This window comes from Perca flavescens, chromosome 7 (assembly GCF_004354835.1).
Source record: "Perca flavescens isolate YP-PL-M2 chromosome 7, PFLA_1.0, whole genome shotgun sequence".
Classification (NCBI taxonomy): domain Eukaryota; kingdom Metazoa; phylum Chordata; class Actinopteri; order Perciformes; family Percidae; genus Perca; species Perca flavescens.
Window position 1 is genome coordinate 23,307,410 of NC_041337.1, and position 23,131 is coordinate 23,330,540.

General features: G+C 43.0%; 3 protein-coding genes across 4 annotated transcripts; 1 reads left to right on the forward strand and 2 right to left on the reverse strand.

Annotated features, from left to right (window-relative positions):
* Positions 1-1,372: 1,372 nt before the first annotated feature.
* Positions 1,373-5,665, forward strand: tmem51a (transmembrane protein 51a). 2 transcript variants are annotated; one of them, XM_028583505.1, is made up of 6 exons: positions 1,373-1,418; positions 2,313-2,357; positions 2,578-2,657; positions 3,960-3,973; positions 4,107-4,593; positions 4,993-5,665. In XM_028583505.1, exons 3-6 carry the CDS (start codon positions 2,650-2,652, stop codon positions 5,405-5,407), a joined length of 924 nt encoding a protein of 307 aa, XP_028439306.1. In that variant the 5' UTR covers positions 1,373-1,418; positions 2,313-2,357; positions 2,578-2,649; the 3' UTR covers positions 5,408-5,665. The 2 variants fall into 2 exon arrangements, with proteins under 2 accessions (XP_028439306.1, XP_028439307.1); XM_028583506.1 differs by lacking the exons at positions 1,373-1,418; positions 2,313-2,357; positions 3,960-3,973 and having other exon boundaries at positions 2,388-2,657.
* A 3,596-nt stretch (positions 5,666-9,261) lies between these two features.
* On the reverse strand, positions 9,262-13,371 carry LOC114558544 (chymotrypsin-like elastase family member 2A). Its single transcript, XM_028582605.1, has 8 exons — positions 13,332-13,371; positions 12,985-13,073; positions 12,648-12,745; positions 11,727-11,849; positions 11,384-11,520; positions 9,849-9,994; positions 9,416-9,587; positions 9,262-9,311 (listed from the first exon to the last, which is right to left on the reverse strand). The coding sequence occupies exons 1-8, from the start codon at positions 13,369-13,371 to the stop codon at positions 9,262-9,264; spliced, it is 855 nt and encodes a 284-aa protein (XP_028438406.1).
* A 392-nt stretch (positions 13,372-13,763) lies between these two features.
* Positions 13,764-21,869, reverse strand: LOC114558292 (chymotrypsin-C). Its single transcript, XM_028582168.1, has 8 exons — positions 21,833-21,869; positions 21,619-21,707; positions 17,090-17,187; positions 16,526-16,648; positions 16,256-16,392; positions 14,973-15,118; positions 14,039-14,191; positions 13,764-13,862 (listed from the first exon to the last, which is right to left on the reverse strand). The coding sequence occupies exons 1-8, from the start codon at positions 21,867-21,869 to the stop codon at positions 13,845-13,847; spliced, it is 801 nt and encodes a 266-aa protein (XP_028437969.1). The 3' UTR covers positions 13,764-13,844.
* Positions 21,870-23,131: the final 1,262 nt, after the last annotated feature.

Consider the following 23,131-nt stretch of genomic DNA (forward strand, 5'->3'; position numbering starts at 1 on the left):
GAGTGAGGGGACAATGGAGCGGGAGATTGGTCGGAGAATCGGCGCAGCGGGTGCGGTATTACATTCAATCTATTGCACCTAGACGAAAAGAGAGCTGAGCCAGAAGGCAAAGCTCTCGATCTACCGGTCAGTTTTCATTCCTACCCTCACCTATGGTCATGAAGGCTGGGTCATGACCGAAAGAACGAGATCCAGGGTACAAGCGGCCGAAATGGGTTTCCTCAGGAGGGTGGCTGGCGTCTCCCTTAGAGATAGGGTGAGAAGCTCAGTCATCCGTGAGGAGCTCGGAGTAGAGCCGCTGCTCCTTCGCGTCGAAAGGAGCCAGTTGAGGTGGTTCGGGCATCTGGTAAGGATGCCCCCTGGGCGCCTCCCTAGGGAGGTGTTCCAAGCACGTCCAGCTGGGAGGAGGCCTCGGGGAAGACCCAGGACTAGGTGGAGGGATTATATCTCCAACCTGGCCTGGGGAACTCGGGATCCCCAGTCGGAGCTGGTTAATGTTGCTCGGGAAAGGGAAGTTTGGGGTCCCTTGCTGGAGCTGCTCCCCCCGCGACCCGACACCGGATAAGCGGACGAAGATGGATGGATGGATGTTGACTTGTATGCTCCTTGCTGACAAATGTTACATTTTTTGCATGTTCAGCTGACTGTGCTCTGACTAAAGGCTGATTTATACTTACTTTTATACTCTACGCCGTTGCTACGCACGTAGGTACGTGAAGACTCAAACCTACGCCGGACCCTACGCCTTAGCCTGACATGCACCTCTCGAAAATGTCGCTCGGCCTTGGCTTGGAAGCGTTGCGTTTCCCCTGACTCATTTCTGTGTTCTCCTTCTCCATAAACAACATGAAATCAAGGAGAGGGTTAACTTTTCCTGCTAAAGATTTCCCAAGAATAAAAGTGATGAGCCCAAGGAGGCTCGTGGTCCCCTCTCCTCCCCCTTGTCCTGACCGTTCCATTTGCGAGACCCAGAGGTGAACTGTCCCCCGCGCCCCTCTGCCCTTTTCCTTTCTCACACGGCTCCTGTGCACAAGTAGGTTTTGTGTGATGTGATCATCTTGGATTATTATGTGTAAAACTGCAAAAATATCATTCATTCATGCATGATGACGATTTAAACCTAATTCACTTCAATAAAGATAACTATAGCCTATTCTTGTTATGAGCATCAAGGCGTGGCGGCGCTGCGGTGCAAATTAAACTCATGTTTAGTAGGCTACATGTTAACTCAAAGATTCGCAGAAAAAATATAAACGTTGGAGGCCATTAATCGGCGCGCAAAGTCCTTGAAATCCATTCTGCAGTAAACATCATATAGCCATGGCAAAGAGGTACTTATCCCCGCCAGGATTTGTAGGCCTATCCCCTGGCTGCGGGAGCGCGTGTGGACTCAGAGCGGAGCTTCGGTCCCCCTACAGGTTGTCTCATTGGAACTACAGCTGCAGCTAAAAGTTACAAGACTCCACAGGGTTTTCCATAGTAACAAGGGTCTCGTTTATCTACATAAATACGTGTATTTGTCTGTTACATTAAGGCGATGTGTGAATTGTTTAATGCGTCGTTTATTGTTGTGGATTAATCAACGTGTTTTCCAAAGTTCCATATTGACATGCTCCTATAGGCCTATCTACGTTAGTCATGCTAATGAACAATATTTTTTCCTCGTCTTTGCTAACCCGTCCCTTCCTGCCATCTAACGTGATTTCTGTTTTAATTTAATTTAGTTTAATATGACTTTTCAATTAACCGCTTTGTTCACCTGTCTGCCATATAAGTTACAGACGGGATACACAAAATATCAGGCCGTTTTTCACCTGCTATAATGTGTATCCCCTCTCCTAACATGCAAAGGGTCTGTCCTGTCATCATGTGTGTTATTTTCTGACTTTACCAGGTCACAATAAACAACCTGAGATAATATGGAGATGTCTGCTGTTTTCAGAGGGGATACACAAAATATCAGGTGAAAAACGTCCTTATATTTTGTGTATCCCCTATGTAACTTTTGCTTTAAAACAGCAGACATCTCCATATTATCTCAAGTTATTTATTGTGACCTGGTAGACATAATTAGCATAAACTCTAATTGGAAATGAATACTGTTTCTAATTTGCATACATTATTTACAGGAAAGGTCCCTCGGATATTTTTAGGCACTCTTTTCTTGTATCGTCATAAGATATTATAACTCTTACTGTTGTGTATTTTCCCGGCATTTTACACTGCAGCACAAATAAAGGGACCGGTACAAAAAAGTGGAACTCAATGCAAATCATTTAGCGTTTTTAAAGGTTAAATACTTGTGTCTACAGATGCTGAAGACTGAAGACAACTGGACTATAGCCAAATATGCAGAGGTAAAATAACAAAAATATTTCCCGACATTCTTCATCTATCGACAGGCCCGAGAGTGAAAGGGTTAATGAAACTGGAAGTCCAGCCCCCTCCCTGCTCTCTCTTTTTGTCTCTCTCTTTGTCTGGACGCATCAGTCTCAGAAGCAAAGTTCCTACTAACCCTTGATAATTTGCTGTTTATCACCAAATTATGCCACATAATCGTCCTGTCTGTGTCGGCAGAGTTTGAATATATAAATGCCACACTTTCCAGCTTGGAGAAGAAGAAGAAGCGAAGACTAGCATATCAAAACGATGGAAAGGTGAGTGCAAAGCCCTTCGCTGAATTATTTATTTGTATCGCTGAAATATTACTAAAAGTAAATGCAGTAGCCGAAGTTCAAGATTCTGGAAAGTTTTTGTTGCGCTGCGTTACGTCGCCTCTCCTGCTGTGGTCAACGTAAGCAACCCGCCCAGTATTGTTTCAGTCCAACGGGCACTGCACGGTATGTGTTAGCGAAACAACGGTCAAATAAAAACACGTTTAATGAGAATGTATTGCTCAAACAGGGTCGAGCCTTACACAAACAGCCATGTTATATCAAAATTTGACCCAAGCGATACTGGTTAATACAATAATAAAAGACTACTTTAGAGGTAGCCTAAACATTTGGCTCTAGGGCTATTTCTGACATGATCACACACCTATGATGTAGGCTACAGAGCTTGGTGGAAAGAAGTTTTTTTTTATCAGAATGTCAATGTCTTACTTATTTACTGTAAAACCTGGCATGTGGTGAAATATAACCTTAGGGCTGAACTGTAACACGCCCCACACAAGTCCATAATACTGTGACATCTTCACGTATACGTGCCTCTGGGTTGCACAACAATCTTGTGGGTGATAGCAGGACCGCTAGTGTCATTCCAGCTGCAATGACACACATAACACAGTCTCATGCCATGCATTCTTTAGTTCGAGGGTATTCCTACATTGGAGCTGGGGTTTACCTAATTTAGACTGCTTCCCCCTCAGTCCCAGCAGGTTTGGGCATGTTTTGCAGAGTAGCCTACTTTGTGGGTGCATTATTAAATGGTCACAAGTTGATTCCTTGGAGTATTGTCTGAGTTTAGTTACAGTTCCCAGCAGTCCTCATCTACTCTCAGATCTAGTAAAGATAGTAGTAACACTGCAGGTAGGCCTTGTGATCAGTGGCATGGTCTAAGTATGCAGTGTGCAAGTATGCATGCTCATTGCATTTTAGAGAATAATGTTAGTGTGTGCAACAGTTAAATTAATGCTAAACTAATATTTTTTCCATTTATTGTTTGGTTTTGAAATTGCACGAACACATAATTATATTTCATAGCCAAGGTTATTTTCTAAAGTGGCCGGGGCCGTCTTTATCTACCCTTGTAATGTGTTGACATTGGCTAACTAGTGACTTTGAAATGCTGCTGTAAATTTTTTACCTTGCAACACACCCATTCCTAGAAGCCTTGACATAGGTGTTTTTACTTCTGTGAAATGTTTTATGTAATTTTCACTAAAATGGATTGGCTCTCTCATAAATAACAAATCTCTCACTGGCAGTGACATGTTTGTTTTCTTCATTTCTTAACAGGTTATCTCTGACTGGTGAGAGCCATACCAATTCAGATAGGGAGTAAGGGGGGATATTTGTGTCTTTTCAGTGTTTTTTTTACAGAGGTTACATTCTGTGGTATGTTGCTCAGTTTGTGACTGGCCTCACATATCTTTCTCTCTACAGTTGTTGACCTCACTGGAGCTGGTCTGACTGAAGGCTTTGGGATTGATAAGATGCGTTCCAGTTCCAGTGTGGACGGACCGCCAAGCGCCATTGGTAGGGGAGGCACTGGCAGCAACAACAGCAACAACAACAACAACAACAACAACAACAGCAGCAGCAGTGAAAACAGTGGAAATTCAGGTTCCCAGTATGCACTATGTGCTTTGGGGGTCGGGCTTGTTGCCCTTGGCATCGTGATGATCGTGTGGAGCGTGGTACCTGCAGACGCGGCCGGTAATAGCAGCAGCAGTTCAGGAGGAGATGGTGAAACTAGTGGCAGGAAACATAAAGCGTCTTCTGTGGCCTTTGTCTTGGTGGGGTCTGGGGTGGTCATGCTGCTGCTGTCCCTGTGTCTGGGAATGAGGAACAAACAGCGAGAGCAGCAGAGGCTCCAACAGGCCCAGGACCACAGAGTAGTGGCAGCGAGGGAGCAGGAGCAAAGAGAAACGTGAGTCCAACCGTAGCTTTCTAGCTAAACAACATCCACAATCCACACAATACACGATGACGAACAGCAGCCTTTTTTTTTTATTCAATAAGCTAACAAATTGACATTACATACATACATCCATGTTTGCTTAGTTTTTTATTTACTGACATCATAGCTAGTCAAGTCCATGCTGTTGGGTGGCAAGCTTTCAAGTCCTGAATATTTCTCATCACAGGAAGTGATGTGTGATTAAACCGGCAATACACTATAGATTTTACATAAAGCATGTGAGAATAATAATATATTGATTATATATTATTCCCTCTTATTAGCTTCAGAACAGGAACTGACACACATAATGAGTACACATAATGATTTGTGTCATTCATGTCTATATGTTTCTATGAATGTCTGCAGTGCTGAGGAACAAGCCCACCGTTATGCTGTACCCAGCTATGAAGAGGTAGTAGGCAGTGGCCAGTACCCTGTCCGTCAGAGCAATCCTCGCCCAAGCACCTCCCAGCTACCTTCCTATGATGAACTTGTCCAAGTTGATGGTGTACAGTATGAATTTGAAGGGTCAGAGGCCACAATTACCGGATCACAGCCTGCTCCAGCTTCCATTGCTTCTGCTGCTCCCGCTGCTGCTGCTTCCACATCAAATCGCAGAGCTGGGAAAAATAGCCGTAAACTCCTCCCTATCAAGATCCGCCGGATAAAATCAGAGAAGCTGCACATGAAAAACATTGATAACGCTCAGGAAGCACCTGGATTCAGTATAGAACCACTTACCCCTCCGCCGCAGTATGAAGATAAAGTGCCTCCGCTTTAAGATCAAGCTGATCTTGTTTACAACAGTCTACAGAAATTCCTTTGAATCATCCATGATCTCGTTTTGTGGATCTGTGTTTTTAAACCAAGATTTGAAGATTGCTCTACTTGCACCTTTTTTATACAGTATCCGTTCATACTCCGTATAATTCATCATTAGTGCCACATTGATCCAAAGCACGGAACACAGAAACATTTAAAGTGCTCATATTATTCAAATTTTCAGGTTCATAATTGTATTTAGAGATTATATCAGAATAGGTTTAAATGATTTAATTTTCAAAAAACACCATATTTTTGTTGTACTGCACATTGCTGCAGCTCCTCTTTTCACCCTGTGTGTTGAGCTCTCTGTTTTAGCTACAGAGTGAGGCATCTCACTTCAATTCCATCTTTGTTGGGAGTCGCACATGTGCAGTAGCTAGGTAAGGACTACTAGCCAGTCAGAAGCAGAGTGTGAGGGTGTGCCACGCTAGCAGCTAGGCGAGCATTATAACGTGTGTTACAAAGTGACGTTCGTCACGGAGGTAAAGGCTGGACTACAATAGAGCTGTTTGGAGCAGTTTGTGAACAGTGTTTTCTGTTGGAGATGGTAAGTCCCTTTGGGGTGGACATTGGGCTTTTTCACTTTGTAAACCTATAACGTGCACTAAAAATTGTATATATATATATATATATATATATATATATATATATATTAACACAAAATCTTTAAAAAAAAGCCAAAAAGCATAATATGAGCACTTTAATATCTTTTTTTAAATTTTGGACCACTGAAACAGATAATGACGTACATAGTTGCTGGATCCCTGCTCACTATGTCACACTGTGGCACATTGCATTGAAAGCACACAACATATGCAGTTCTCATTTATGTCAAGGTCATTTTCTGTTGATGCATTTTCCACTGTGCACTGACTAAAGATGTGAGTTGACGGTGAAAGATCATGGGACATCAATGAGCAGTTATAGTTAGCATTTGTGTGCACACTTAAATAGATATGTGCAGGGCACTCATTTTGTGAAGTAGCTGCTGAGGTTTGGGAGTACTACTGCCACCAAATGCAGGCTTCATGGTGAGTGACTGAGCATTGTATGTGCTTGACCTGATGTGGTATGCTATACAGAAACTCTCCCTCACGTCAACAGTATTGTCTCTCCTGGTCCTCTACTTCTATATTAGCTTCTGTTGCACTAGCTTTTGTTTCTGGCTCCTTGAAAAGCTGAAACATGGTACTGGGACTTTACATATTCTAAGACAAGGTTTCTACTGGACAGCACAAACTTCTATATTTTGACCAACTTTGTTTTATCATAGTTAAAACAATGTGAACCTTTTGTTAGCATTTATCAGCTACAGCTCCCATGACTCTTAGCCATAGGCACTCAACCAAAACCTAATGGGAATTGTAGTAGTTGAATGGAAACAAAATATCACTTGTGTTAGTGAGAAGGCAGTCAAATGTTACCGTCAAGTACAGCAGCATATACAAGAGAAAACCCAAGTTTTACGTTTCACCTTAGAAAGACAAACCCCTGTTCAGTACATGGTCTGTTAGCTATTTCTTTACTGAGCAGGATATGGTTCAAAATCACAAAATGACTTAATTTAGTATCAGTTGTTTCATTAAAAACACCACAACATAATATCTTTACTTCTTCAAAGCTGTGTTGAGGCATTTTGAACTTTAAAGGGCACACAGATGCTAAAACAAACTTACAGAAACACAGCTCTGACATGCCATTAGATTATCAAATGTTCATGGCTAACAGGCTAGAAAACCGCTGCCTAACCACAGAATAAGATTAGCATACGATTTAAAGTAGTGTTTCTAGCTAATTTCAAATTTCCCTTCAGGTTTGGATTCCACAACCTCTTGAGAAACATAGCTGGGTCTTGAACTTTAGCTCATTATTGACTTGTTAACTTTGTCGCTTGTTGTTGCTGTCTGTCGACACGCATGTCTCATGAGACTCAACCATACAGTCTACTTGTGCAAAAACCTAAATGAGCTTCAGAGTTGGTAGATAACGACCAAATAGCCATTCAAAAGTGTAAACTATTTGGATGTCAGTTGGGGAGGGAATGGGAAGGGGCTCTGTGATGGATTTTATGGCAGAAATGTTTACACTTCTTAGTGCAGCAATGGTCACCATTAGGTTACTTTTTAAGAGAAATTACTTTCTAGGAAGAAACTATTTCTAGGAAGTTGATGGTCTCATCTCATGAAGTCCTTGAGGAGGTTTTCTTATGCTAATTGACTGCAGCAAACTGGAGTTTTGCCCTCAAGTTGTACACTACACAGTAAAGTACAAGTGCCTTTGTGTTCATAACAACATTGCTACTTTCCCTAAAACATTTCAAAAGACACTGTGACTGAACCTGAGCTCTAATGTTGCTCTTCTAATGCAGTGTTGCTCTTACTCTTGCAAACAGCAGGTAGAGAAGGAAGTCTGTGAGAGCATAATGGATGGAGCTCGTGAATAGTTAAAAGCCTTTTTCCTGTAGCCATGGTGAACACCGGCGGTAGTGTAGTCTGCCTCTTTCTGGGCTTGTTTATTCTCGTACTGGAGATGACCAACAGAAAGAGTCTTTGACTGTGCAGCTGTGCCATAACAAGAGCAACTATTGCTCACTCACTTGCTCATCACCATTCCTCCAGCCACAGCTTGACTTGCCTGTTTTCACTTAGAAGTATGCAGAGAAAGAACAGAACAGAGAAGAAAGACAGCTGTTCAGATAACTGGTTTGAATTTAATCCCCATGCACTATTTTATCAATACCTGTCAGCAAACTCTCCTTTCTTCTTTAAGTTAGAGTTGTTTTGATATGAACAGCTGAAGCCAAAGGAATTCAAAGGCACTTTTTTTTATTAATGACTCCATTACCTAGTTCTGCACTGTGTTTAAGTAAAACACAAATGTAGTTAATGAAACAAAGCTACTCAGTCATCATCAGCTGGACATATAATGTGTATATTGCCAAGTTTTCTGTCAAACAAAAGGCAACAGGGTCCTTCAAGTTTGTCACTGAAATTCAACAGTCCAATGTCCCCATTTTTCTCACTTGTTTTCAAAGTGGAAACTTGCCACATGGTCTATATATATATATATTTTTTTTTTTGTGGTAATGTTCAGTGCTGCAGATTGAGCCATCGTACCTCATTTTCAAAGGACCAGTTAACTACATGATTGATTTTTATTACAATGTAGTTCAAATGTTTTACATTGATGAAATTAGTTTTTAGCAGTCCCTTTCTGTTTTACTCAGATGAGTGTCTGGAACACATGCTGTTTGTTCATTTATAATTTCTTATTTTATTACTTAAATCTATATTTCTTTTATATGTACTGTGAAAATGTGCTTTTCTATGATAGTTCTAATTGTTTGTGGAGTTTTTCTTCTCTGAAAAGAGTAAAAACAAATGTATCTCATGAATATTTTATGAGAAATAAAAGGAAGTATTTGTTAATTAACACAGTGTTTTAAGAAGTGTATTTGGATTCCTTAACAGTTGTGTGTATAATTCCATGTTGACTCGTATGCCATAATCCCCTGAACATTTAAACATCAATATTTTCTAACTTTGGTAATGTTCACCAATGCTGAGTTCATACACAGCTGCTGTATTGACAGCTGAGAGAAACATCTGGATGCTATATAGTTGTCAATGCCCCATCCGGCATGGCCTAGTTTAAAAAGGGCTTCTTGTTTTTAAGTGTCCAGGGCATGAACAGTACTTTAGCTTCACATTAACAAACAAAGGCTCTGCAGTCAATTTGTTTGCATTGATAAACATTTCCTTTTACTTTGCAGTAAAAAAAGAGGCAACACATTATAAATCACAGTTGTTCTTACTGCTGACAAAAGCACTTGAATAGCTTCTTCAGTAGTTGGTCATAGCCTGCAGAGTAAACAATAGAAACAATTATAATACACTTCCTGTTTTTGAAAGCTGAGGCTTTTGTTGGCTTCGTATTATGTTGTTTATGCTGGCAAGGTAATCACAAAATGAAAATGTTCTCACTGTGTTGATCCAGTTGATGTAGGAGCTGACTTGTGTGAACACAGTTGGCTTCTGGGAGACGTTGCAGCCCTGACCAGAACCAAAGCTCACCACGCCGTGGACCTCCCAGGAGCCATCAGGGTTCTGGCAATTAAGGGGGCCACCAGAGTCTCCCTGCAGGCCAGCACACACACTGTTGGCGTGAAGCTTATGTACACAAACTAAGGAGGTATGGCTACTAGTGATCTCGTAGTCACGCAGAATTTTCCTTTTACACCATTTCAAAGTAAAAGCGAAGATTTCCTTGAATCATACTTACCTTAAGACTTTCATACTGTGCTAGATGAAAATTTTACAGATGACATAACTCATTGCTTTAATTGACCATTACATTACTGTTGCAGCTTGAGATGACCCTTCCTCGTATGAACTTACACTACAGCCAGCAGTGATGCCGTCACCCCCGGCACAGACCATCTTGTCTGTTGCCAGGACGCTCCACCAGTCAGGCAGTGAGCAGGTAGCGTGGCCAACCACTGGCAGGAGAGCCTGCTGCAGGATGTCAGCCGGAAGACCGCTAGCTGTGGGGAAGAGACAGGTTTACTCGGGGGACAGGTGGGGTGCTTGAGGGAGATATTATTTGCTGTTACAGATGGTGTCCAGGGTAGAGAGTATAGAGGATTGCATTTAATGCCAAAACGAATGGTATCCCAAGTGCTGTACATGGAATCCCTATTGAGCCATTTAGCTGAAGGAGCGCTACCTTGGATATACTGGATTATATTTGCTACCATTTATAGTTGTGTATAGCTTAACTTCAAAGATAGCTGTAGTACTAACAAACTTGCCCGTCTGTTGCAACTTCTAACTGATCTTAAAAACAGTCCAATGGTACAAGAGCGTTTAAGCCCTCAAATTTGAGTAAAATACCGGAACTTACAAGACAGTCACGCATGTTTATATGTTTGATTGATAAGAGGGCTGTAAACTAGCCTGGAAATCCAGACCCAAATCCGAAAGATTAAGGGTCTGGCATTGAGTAATGAAAATGGGCCAACTCGAGGGGCGGCACCAAGCATGCATTTGAAAATCAAACTGCACGCAATTGGATAACACTACGACCAATCACAACAATACACGGGGTGACGTATCCAGAGCCCCATACGCTTAGCTACCAGCGGAGCTAACTGGTAGATTAAACTGTCGTCATCCGTTTAGCTCGCCTCTGGCCTGCCTATATCAGATACACCAATGTGATTGGTGCAGCTCGGCTACAAGGGCATAGTTAATGAGCATCATTACTCAATGCCAGAGTGACTCGCTGAGCAAATTGGAATTGTGCTCTCGCGAGAACTCTGGATTTCCAGGGTAGCTGTAAACCATGCTTTCTTATCAGACTTTACTACATCTGGGCCAAAGGCACTAAGCAGAGCAAAATGAAGTGTGTTTCATTCGATTGAACACTTCAAGCCTACCTGAGTAAACTGTGAGTTTCCCTTCTTTAAAACAAAATTCATCCTGGTTGTGAAGCTCACCTCAGTCAAGTGAGAATGTGCAGCAGTGTAGCATTTCCCTTCAAACTAAAGCTTTCGTTTTACTAGGATGAATGCATTGTATCTACCCCTAGCTTTGTTTTCATGTATTTCCTCTTAAGACATTTTTTATTTCTTTTGACATACCATTTATGTCAAAAGATGATCATAGATTGAATTGGTAGCTGCAGTATGAAAATAAATCCCCTAACCGAGATATGGTAAGGTCTCTTCTTATTTAGCAGGCTGATGGATACATGTCCCATTTTTCTGACCAATTAATGGTTGTGAAATATTCTTGGCTTTGACTTTAACATTTGACCTAAATTGAGTGACAGGTGCACAGACACTGACTAGACACCGCTAAGCAGGCATACTACAAGTCCAGGAAGGAACTTTGTAAAGCAGATTCACAGTGATTCATTCTCATTCTCTCACTGGAGAGTCGACCCCAGCCGGTGACATAGCAGGGAGCCCCGTGAGGCAGGACGACGCCACGGTCTGGAACGCAGGCGGCCATGATTGTGTCAGAGACGGTGACAGGGGAAGACAGCTTGATCAGGGCGATGTCGTTACTGCAAAAGACAACACAGTACACCCACATTTAAGAAGTAATTACAAACAAAACATGGTTCATGCTATATTCATGTTTTGCTTCATCAGCTTCCTCATTTAAAAAAAAAAACAGTTAACTGATCACTCTGCTTACACAAGGTGGCCTGCTGACCATGCTTACACTGGGACTCCTGAGGCGATATTGAGATGTGTGAGTGGCTCTTACCGGCTGAGCATGGTGTTGTAGTCCTCATGAGTGATGATTTTGGCTGCCCCCCGAGCCATCGAGCCCTCCTCGCTCGTCTTCAGGCTGTGTTTACCCAGCTCCACTCTGTAGTTATAGTGGCCACTGTGTGATAACAGATGACACCGCGTTTAGAACCGTAGTATCGACTTCTCTGCCTGCATGTACAAAACTGATTAAGCTGATGCTGGATTGCAAATGCTTAGTCATCCTGTTGAGGTGATGCATGGTTGCTTAGGAGACCAAGCTGTTTTCCACTGGTTAAAGCAGTAATATCTGAGATTTCCTACTTTTCGTAAGCTTTTTTATTCTGATTACAAAAAAACCCCGTCCTCCTCAAAAAAAAGTTTTACTGTGAAGAAAAGCTTTTTGAACTTCTCTACATGTCACTCTTTTCTTTGTCTGTTCAGGCATGGTGGTGAGGTTATGCTGAATCTAGAATAACTGCCCTGCTCTTCTGTTCAGTCCCAAAACAAACAGCTCTTACAGTCACAGACAAAGCAAAACTCATCATTTCCTGTTGGGCACAGGAGTATTTCCTGGCACAGACCTTTGATTTGGCATAGTAAATATAAACTGTGACTTTGAACTGGGCGTATTAAATCACAGTACTAAGTATAAATAGATGATGAAAAGTGGAAAAGTTCTTAATTTCATAAAACTACCATAGATCATCAATTTAACAAAATAAATACTCAAACAACCAGTTGTGTGTGTGTGTGTGTGTGTGTGTGTGTGTGTGTGTGTGTGTGCGTGCGCGTGCGCGTGTGTGTGCGTGTCTGTCTGTGTGTATAATCATAAACAAAAACTGTCCCAGCCCAGATTGGGAAGCCTTTTAAAAACATGCTGTATTGTAATCGTGATTATATTGACAACCTTCCCCTCGGGTGGAGTTAAACATACTTGATGCAGTGTGCAGCAGTGAGGACCCAGTCAGAAGAGAGCATGGTGCCTCCACAGACGTGCCTCCAGCGCCCACTGCTGTCTGACTGGAGCGAGATCTGAGCAGAGCAGAGTGAGCAGAGTGTGCATTACTACACATTACAATTTCACTCCAACGTGTTACAAATCCATTTCATCTCTCCTCCCTCTTTTTCTGCTCCAGAAGAGAAATCATCCGAAATTCAACATTACTAAAATAAAGAAGATTCAGAGAGTATATGTAGTGTTTATGCTGTTCTGTGGTTGTGAGTGATTTTTTTTTATTTCTTTTTTTATACAGATATAGAGCAGAGCCTACCTGCCAGGGCCAGCTGTGAGGCCTGACGTCCTCTCCTGCCACCACCCTGCTCAGCACAGGAGGGACAGTGGGAAGGCCACATCCGTAGGCTGGGACAGGGTCAGTAATGTATATTGTGAGTTTTGCACCATACTTAATGTTAAAAAGTAGGTGATTTGGAGTTTTTTGATTACGGTAATTTTAGATAAGAATGTACACGTTCAGCTGGGATTGAACAATTCATACTTTTTCAAACACAACATGATTATAAGTACTCTTTACAAGACTATTACGGGACTATTCGTCTGGATTATACCACACCAAATGAGTTTTAAGTAAGTTATGTGAGAAGATTGAAACCGTCTTACCGCTAGCTACCACAAAAACGAGAACCACCAGCCTCCTCATGACTGTAGAGTATGTAGTGTGTGCCTAAATCTTGTGTTAACAGCAGGCTTGTATTTATACTGCATGTTAGCAACTTCTTACCAGTGTACTGTATATACTGTCCTGGGAAACCTGGCTGACAAATGCAGAAAGCCAAACAAGTGGTGGTGTCTGAGAACACAGCATGTGGTTGGAGACAGGACTTTCCCATCACTACTCCAGTTAGGCAACATTACATTTTTTTCTGCTATTTAAGTGTCCTTGGTCAAATTTAATAGATGAAATATTTGTCAAAATAAAAGTAATATTTCAGCTGACTCCTCATGCTTACAATTCAGTTATGCTTTATTGATTTTCATATTTTTGGGAAACTTGCTGACCCAATAATGAAGACAAAGATGGTACAAAACATAAAAGAACACAAAATCGTTTTCAGTTCCACATTTTATTCATGTGTGTGCACATGGTGGCTTTGATCCCAAAAGCCTGCCCGCTCAATAGGCCACCATTTTCTGTGGAAGAGATGATAGAGACATGTTAGATTTAGTGCAGCGTCATGTTTTCAGCAATAACACATGGTATCATTATTATTAATTGATCCAGATTTTTTACTATTTTAACCCTTGATACCTGAATGAAAAAGCTCAAATAAAACAACAATGATGTAGTGAGAGGTTCAGGAGCTTACAGAGCTGATCCAGTCGATGTAGGAGCTGACTTGGGTGAAGACAGTGGGCTTCTTGGGGAAATTGCAGCTGAGCCCGGAGCCAAAGCTGACGATGCCGTGAACCTCCCAGGCACCATCAGTCTTCTGGCAGTTCAGAGGGCCGCCAGAGTCACCCTGAGTCATGTGAGAGGAAATATATGATGCAAATTCCACATTTAATAATAACTTCTTGTCACTGAAAAACATGTTTACATCTAATGATATCTCATGATACCTTACAGACGTTCTTTTACATTTTGTAGACCTTCTAACGGACACTCTTTCTCTCAAATACTGAATGTTATTCACAAATAAAAGTATTTTAGGAGAGATAGTTTTCAGATATTTGTGGTGTATCAGAGGAAGAATCTCAGATAAAAGACTAAAATGTAAAGGGACAGAGCACATAGTGTTTGTAAGTGCAACAGTTATTGTCATTATTGATCAATCTGTAGATTCTCTCTTAATCGTTTGGTCTATAATTTGTCAGAAAAAGCCCATCACAATTTCCTGACACCATCAAGCCTAAGTTGACATAATAGCTTGTTTTGTCAGACCAACAGTCAAAAAACCAAAAGATATTTAGTTAAATATCAGAGAAGTCTAAAAACTGGAACCAGTGAATATTTGTGAATACATAAATGACTTCAAATGCTAATACATTTTTTTTTTCTGACTTGATGAAATGACTAATCATTGCAGCTCTGTTTTGTTACAGTTTGTGACATGTAAAATTACTATTGAAATGGAAAATGTATTTGCTCTTTTCTCCCCAATAAGTACAGAAAAAAACCTTCAATAAAACAGAAGAATGATCCTCTCTATAACGCATGACAGACTTAACAGGTTGAGGAAGTTTACTGATGTCAGAAGCAAAGGTTCTATGATGTGTAATTTTGTGTTATTTTAGACTCACGTTGCAACCGGACACAACTCCATCTCCACCAGCACAGACCATGGTATCCTTCACCTGAGAACCCCACCAGTCAGGCTTGGTACAGGTGGCGTGGTCCACCACCGGCAGGAGGGCCTGCTGCAGGATGTCAGCAATGGGACCTCCGGCTGTTTGGATGAGAGATGCACACTAGCATAACTTCAGCTCAGGTAAAAGACTGGTGAGAAACACAACTTTAAAGGGTAACTACTGTTTTTGTTCAACCTATTTTCCTATGTTTTTGTGTCTAAGTGACTGATGAGAACAACAATCTGACACTGGTCCAGTATTAAGCGAGATCGCTGCAGTGGGCAGCGGCTAAACAAGCTACAATGTAAGTTAATAGGGCAATTGTGCAGCTTGTACGTTCACAAAAGTGCTTGTTTTGCTGTTGCCAGGTTCAGATTAATATTCTATATTCTAATTTAATTTATACTGTTTATTGATCCCCAGTGGGGAAATTACAATTATATGTTGGCTCTATACACGCTAAAAGTATTGTTTTTTTAATGGAGTCAGGTAGGTTTAGTGCTAGCGACCTCAAAGCTGTTTCTGGTTAAACAGAAAGGTCTTAAATAGGTTTTAAAAAGGCCTATCTCTGTAAGGATCCTTTCCATAATGTTAGTCAGACGCTTAGAATAATAATCTGAGCCTTTCAGGCGCAAAAAAAGCACTTTTAGTGGACCAAATTGACAATGCACATTTGCCCCATAGGGTTACATTGCAGCCCGGTCTGTGGCTGCTGGTTACAGCGTTCATGCTTAATACTGGACCAATTTTAAAGATTGTTGTTCCTATCAGTCACACAAAAACAGAAAAAAAAGGGTGCAGGTTGAAAACAAATGGTATTTAACCTTTAACAAGACAGATGTTTGAGGAAAACACTGATTAGAAAGGTTTAGGCAAACAACTATTTTCCATCCACACTGTAAAACTTTTTTATTTTAGAATAGTAGACCACTCTGCAGTAAAAAGAAATTGATCATTATCTAACTTAATTAGATACAAATACACAAAACAAAAAGGTCTTCTTTACATTTACTGTATACAGTACATAAACATATACATTTAAAGCTGAAATGCTAAGATAATACTGTATTACTAACCTAAATACGAAGAAATTGTTAGAACAATATTTTATTAAGCAGGAAATAATGCTTTCTCAGCTAGTTTTTCTTTTGAGATCATTGCACACTACTGAAACTATTATCCGATGATGTTTTAAGTGATCTATTAAATTAAACCGACTTTGTCAGGGCACTTACTGCTGAGGCGACCCCATCCAGTGACGTAGCAGGGCTCGTCATGGGGGAGGATGAAGCCGGCAGCAGGGAGACAAGCAGCCGTGATGCTGTCAGAGAAGGTAACAGGGGACTCCAGCTTGATCAGGGCGATGTCATTACTGGAGAGGAAACACACATTTAGATTCATCATACACCTGCTGTAAAATGTAACGTTTACAGAAATTATCTTTTTTGGTTTTCAGCAAAGTCTCGCAATTCATAGCCACAAGTCTTTTTTTTTTCTTTTTTTACCGGATGAACAAGGGGTTCCACTTCTCATGCACAACAATGTTAGCGGTGCCCATGAACACAACACCCTCCTCAGTCTGGATCAGGTTGTGCTTTCCCATGGCAACTCTGTACTCCCTGCCACTGCTGCAAGTTGACAGAGAGAAGAATGTGAAGTAGTAAAGTATTAGCTCATAGATCCTCTTCAAAGATTACGTTTCTTGATGCTTTTCTGTAGTAAGCTTAAAAGACAATCACTATCCAAATTACCAACCATGTTTTGTGGATTCTATATGAAAATGTGGTGTTCCTAACAAGCATTTTAATCTACTGTTAAGTCCTAAAAGTGAAAAGAAAAGCAGAGAAATGTGCTAGTGGTTTGAGATCATTCCCTTTGGGCTCTGGATTCAAAGAATTTCAGGAATTAAGTAAAATTGTATTGGAAACTAAATAAATCACATATTTTAATATACATCTATAATTCCACACAGCATGCTTCATGTCAGTGATTGCTAATATTGTGTCAGTGCTGCATCGAGTCATGATAACCTATCATCATGAACTGTTTTGGGCTCCACGGATCCATACCTGATACAGTGAGCAGCAGTGAGGACCCACTGGTCAGAGATCAGAGTACCTCCACAGGTGTGTCTCCACTCGCCCTGTCTGTTGTACTGCAGGGAAATCTAAAACGTACATATGAACACAATCAACAAGTGTTCTTTTCTGTATCTGCCCTCAAAGACATAGCACAGGCACACATGCAGCTGTATCTCTTTCATATATTAAATGCACCCTGATTTAAGCCAAATATTAAAAACTGTCCTGTTTTTCTGTGCCTTTGATGAATTATTTTCGTTATTGAATTTGGGGCAGCTTATTGCACTGTAACCACTATATTATTGGTCCATTATTATTATTTTTTGTCTATTTGTATATTATCTTATTTTATTTATCTAAATGTATTCTATTTTAATTCATTAATTTGATTATTTATTGTCTTTTAAACATAGGGCCTAATTTACTAACACTAGCGCAATTTGCGCTGCGTCTGTTTATGCGAGTTCGGTAATAGCGCACGCTATCTTCTACATTTTGAGTAGTATTTATCAACCCTGACACCCATCAGGCAATCAGCGTCTTTCTCCGTCCACTTTACCGTAAATTGCGCTGTAGCAAAGCGGTACTTGTGCTATGATACGGCTGAGTGCAGACTGCGATATTCCCACTGCTGATGCTATGACTGCTTGAAATGATCCTGCTGCCAATATTTGTAAAGTAGCGAGGAGTTTAACAACTGCTGGAATGGAATGTGAACGCTGAGTGGGAGATTGAATTTCATCTTTGATTTCTTCCAGTAACTCTAATATTGCATGGCTGCTTGATCTGTAACGCTAAATGATGTTGTGTTCACTGACAAAGTGTGATTCTTGTGTAAAAAATATTTTCAGCCTCGCCTATGTCTTCGTCTTGCTCAAATTACTGTTGCTACTTCTCCGTGAACCATCACCTTATCGTGGTGGAGAGGTTTGTGTGTCTCTGTGAACCTGAGGGCTGTGTTGTCTGGAGCTTTGTGCTCCTGGTAGGGTCTCCCAAGGCAAAGTGGTCTCAGGTGAGGGGCCAGACAAAGAATGGTTCAAAAACCCCAATGAAGAAGCAAGGTAGAGATGGAGTGACCCTGCCCGGAGGAAGCCCGTGGCCCCGTCTGGAGCCAGGCCCAGACGGGCGGCTCGTCGGGCGAGCGCCTGGTGGCGGGTTTGCCACGGAGCCCGGCCGGGCACAGCCCGAACAAGCTACGTGGCTCCCATCTCTCCAGCCCATGGGCCGACCACCTGTGGGAGGAACCGTTGGGGTCGGGTGCGATGCCACATGGGTGGCAGTGAAGGTCAGGGGCCTCGGACGGACCAGACCCGGGCGGCAGACGCTGGCTCTGGGGACGTGGAACGTCACCTCTCTGTGGGGGAAGGAGCCGGAACTGGTGCGGGAGGTGGAGCGCTACCGGTTAGATCTGGTGGGGCTTACCTCACGCACAGTCTCGGTTCTGGAACCATACTCCTGGATAGGGGTTGGACTCTTTTCTTCTCCGGAGTTGCCCAGGGTGTGAGGCGCCGGGCGGGTGTGGGGATACTCACAAGCCCCGGCTGGCGCCGCTGTGTTGGAGTTTACCCGGTGGACGAGAGGGTCGCCTCCCACGCCTGCGGGTTTGGGGGGAAAACTCTGACTGTTGTTTGTGAATATGCACCAAACAGGAGTTCGGAGTATTCGGCCTTCTTGGAGACCTTGACTGGAGTCCTGCATGGGGCTCCAGTGGGGGACTCCATTGTTCTGCTGGGGGACTTCAAACACACGTGGGCAATGATGGAGACACCTGAGAGGCGTGATTGGGAGGAACGGCCTCCCTGATCTAAACCAGAGTGGTTGTTTGTTGTTGGACTTCTGTGCTAGTCATGGATTGTCTATAACGAACACCATGTTCGAACATAGGGATGCTCATAAGTGTACCTGGTACCAGAGCACCCTAGGCCGAAGGTCAATGATCGATTTCATAATCGTTTCATCTGATCTGAGGCCGTATGTTTTGGACACTCGGGTGAAGAGAGGGGCAGAGCTGTCAACCGATCACCATCTGGTGGTGAGTTGGGTCAGGGGTGGGGAAGACTCTGGACAGACCTGGTAAGCCAAACGCGTGTAGTGCGGGTAAATTGGGAACGTCTGGAGGAGGCCCTGTCCGACAGACTTTCAACTCACACCTCGGGCGGAGCTTTTCGTGCATCCCTGTGGAGGCTGGGGGCATTGAACCCGAGTGGACAATGTTCAAAGTTTCCATTGCTGAAGCTGCGGCGAGGAGCTGTGGTCTTAGGATCTTAGGTGCCTCAAGGGGCGGTAACCCACGAACACCGTGGTGGACACCAGTGGTCAGGAAGCCGTCCGACTGAAGAAGGAGTCCTTCCGGGATATGTTATCTCGGAGGACTCCGGAGGCGGTTGCAGGGTACCGAAGGGCCCGAAGGGCTGCAGCCTCTGCCGTGAAAGAGGCAAAGCAGCGGGTGTGGGAGAAGTTTGGAGAAGACATGGAGAAGGACTTTCGGTCGGCACCAAAGTGTTTCTGGAAAACTGTTCGCCACCTCAGGGGGAAGCGGGGAACCATCCAAGCTGTGTACAGTAAGGATGGGACACTGTTGACCTCCACTGAGGAGGTAATAGGGCGGTGGAAGGAGCACTTTGAGGAACTCCTGAATCCGACTAATACGCCCTCTATGTTAGAGGCAGAGCTGGAGGATAACGGGGGATTGTCGTCGATTTCCCAGGCGGAAGTCACTGATGTAGTCAAACAACTACACAGTGGCAAAGCCCCGGGGATTGATGAGATCCGTCCAGAAATGCTCAAGGCTCTGGGTGTGGAGGGGCTGTCCTGGTTGACACGCCTCTTCAACATTGCGTGGAAGTCTGGGACGGTGCCAAAGGAGTGGCAGACTGGGGTGGTGGTTCCTCTTTAAAAAGGGGGACCAGAGGGTGTGTGCCAATTATAGGGGTATCACACTTCTCAGCCTCCCTGGTAAAGTCTACTCCAAGGTGCGACCGGGTCCCCCGGGAGATACTGTGGGAGGTGCTGCGGGAGTATGGGGTGAGGGGGTCTCTACTCAGGGCCATCCAATCTCTGTATGACCAAAGTGAGAGCTGTGTCCGGGTTCTCGGTAGTAAGTCGGACTCGTTTCAGGTGAGGGTTGGCCTCCGCCAGGGCTGCGCTTTGTCACCAATCCTGTTTGTAATATTTATGGACAGGATATCGAGGCGTAGTCGGGGTGGGGAGGGGTTGCAGTTTGGTGGGCTGGGGATCTCATCGCTGCTCTTTGCAGATGATGTGGTCCTGATGGCATCATCGGCCTGCGACCTTCAGCACTCACTGGATCGGTTCGCAAACCGAATGTGAAGCGGTTGGGATGAGGATCAGCACCTCTAAATCGGAGGCCATGGTTCTCAGCAGGAAACCGATGGAATGCCTTCTCCAGGTAGGGAATGAGTCCTTACCCCAAGTGAAGGAGTTCAAGTACCTTGGGGTTTTGTTCGCGAGTGAGGGGACAATGGAGCGGGAGATTGGTCGGAGAATCGGGCGCAGCGGGTGCGGTATTGCATTCAATCTATCGCACCGTTTGACGAAAAGAGAGCTGAGCCAGAAGGCAAAGCTCTCGATCTACCGGTCAGTTTTCGTTCCTACCCTCACCTATGGTCATGAAGGCTGGGTCATGACCGAAAGAACGAGATCCAGGGTACAAGCGGCCGAAATGGGTTTCCTCAGGAGGGTGGCTGGCGTCTCCCTTAGAGATAGGGTGAGAAGCTCAGTCATCCGTGAGGAGCTCGGAGTAGAGCCGCTGCTCCTTTGCGTCGAAAGGAGCCAGTTGAGGTGGTTCGGGCATCTGGTAAGGATGCCCCCTGGGCGCCTCCCTAGGGAGGTGTTCCAGGCACGTCCAGCTGGGAGGAGGCCTCGGGGAAGACCCAGGACTAGGTGGAGGGATTATATCTCCAACCTGGCCTGGGAACGCCTCGGGATCCCCCAGTCGGAGCTGGTTAATGTTGCTCGGGAAAGGGAAGTTTGGGGTCCCCTGCTGGAGCTGCTCCCCCCGCGACCCGACACCGGATAAGCGGACGAAGATGGATGGGATGGATGGATGGATATTTCACCAGCGGCATAAAGGTCTACGAGGAAACTCGATAGCGGTTGGTTTAGACCTGCTTTTAAGAGGCGGAGAATTTCCCCCGCAGAATTTCCTCCCACGAACGCATATTGAAAGCGCAACTTGTCTCTTCTCGCTCATGTGGCAGACAATCTGCGGTTTTACCCAAGTGCGCCCTGTTTGTAAATAGCCCGCATCGGTTACGTCCGTCTTTGCGACCAATTAGTACAAACGGCTTGATAAATCTAGTCCATAGTTGTATTGCATTTCTTCGCCTTATGTAAAACACTTTGAATTTGCTCTATTATTGTGATGTAGTGTCCTTGTCACATACTGTACTGTATATCTTAACAGCCTATAATTTACTATACTTTCATGAAGTCTGCAGTCTTAAATAAGTATTTTTTTCCGACCGTTGATGCCTTGTTTTCGGAGCATGTTTTACCTGCCATGGCCAGCTGTGAGGCCTGACATCCTCTCCTCCAACCACCCTCGTCACCACAGGGTGGAAGGTGGGCACGCCGCACCCGTAGGCTGAAGAGACAGACAGAGACAGACTCTTAACTATTAATCTGCATTCAGTTTGTAGAGAAAGCTGAAATACTTTAGTTGCATGGCTCAATGCAGATGTAACAGTCTCCTGTGTGTAACATCCTTACCACCAGCAACAAAGAGAGCAAAAACCACAAACTTCATTGTGTCCGTATACCCACAGTTTGCAGTGAAACATCTGACATATTTATACCTTTCATGATGTTATGCAACCTACAAAAACTGTGTCAAATTCCTGGAAATTTTCCCTTTGACAGTTCTTTATACTGGGGTGGAGCTAAGTGGACAGCAAAACAGCCAGAACTAACCAGGATAACGAGGCCAAGGCCAAAGTGTCCTGGAGTTATGTATAATTTTTGGACTTGTTAAACAAGTCAGGGGAATGAAAGGATTTTAGCTTAACCATCAAGAGCTAGAGTGGACGCAAAGAGCCTTATTTCATACCAAATGTAGCCCCCCCTACTCTGACTCCTCCAGCAGCTGAAGTTTCCATTGCTCATGAAAGCACTGAATGTTTCCTGTGGCCGTGTAGTAATTATTAGTACCGTGTAATACTTGCATATAGCAACATAAAAGCAGGTCTATTCATAAGGTTTAATTGTAATATCTGCTCATTAAACATGGTGGATAAAACAGCAAACAGTCTTATTCCTCTGCATGGATCCACTACATTTTGTATCACAGCAAAAATATTGCAACAGTTGACTAAATATGTGATTTTATATAAATGTCAGCATTTGATCTATTATTTTCTTGGAAAACACGTTGGAGTGGTGCAACGAATGAATGCTTTTGTGCTTTTGCTCTCTTTTGCTTTTGTAATGTTTATAAAATATTAGGGTAAAAAGCAATTTTGTCGCACACCAGTTTACCACATGTATATCAATTTCCAACCTTGCTAAAATATTTAGTGTTTTATGTCTCTAAATCACATTAAAACACTGATGTGGGATTTAAAGTGCACACTTTATTACATGTCTTCAAGATTGTTTATATCTATACGCAAACATATACAGTAAGATAATTTAATAATTTTATTTTTTATTATTATAATTTTTTTATTAGACAGTGATAGTGATAGATAGGACAGAGGGAGAGGGAGGGGATGACACACAGCCAAGGGCCGTAGGTCAGATTCTGTTGTGCAGAAACTAACTTCTGTAGTCAAAGCCTGGCAACTTTAATTTTAATTTCATATTGTGTATTTATTCACATATAAAATAGGACAGCATTTTTCTTTGATAGTACAAAACAGACCCTTGTTAAATAAGCGTATAACCATAGTGTGAACAGCATCTGTTAATTAAAGTTTAGTTACATCTATTTGCACAATAAAAGATATAAAATACATACAATTGGAGAAAAAAGTAATGTCAATGCAGGAGAAGAAGGAAGCCTGAAAGGCT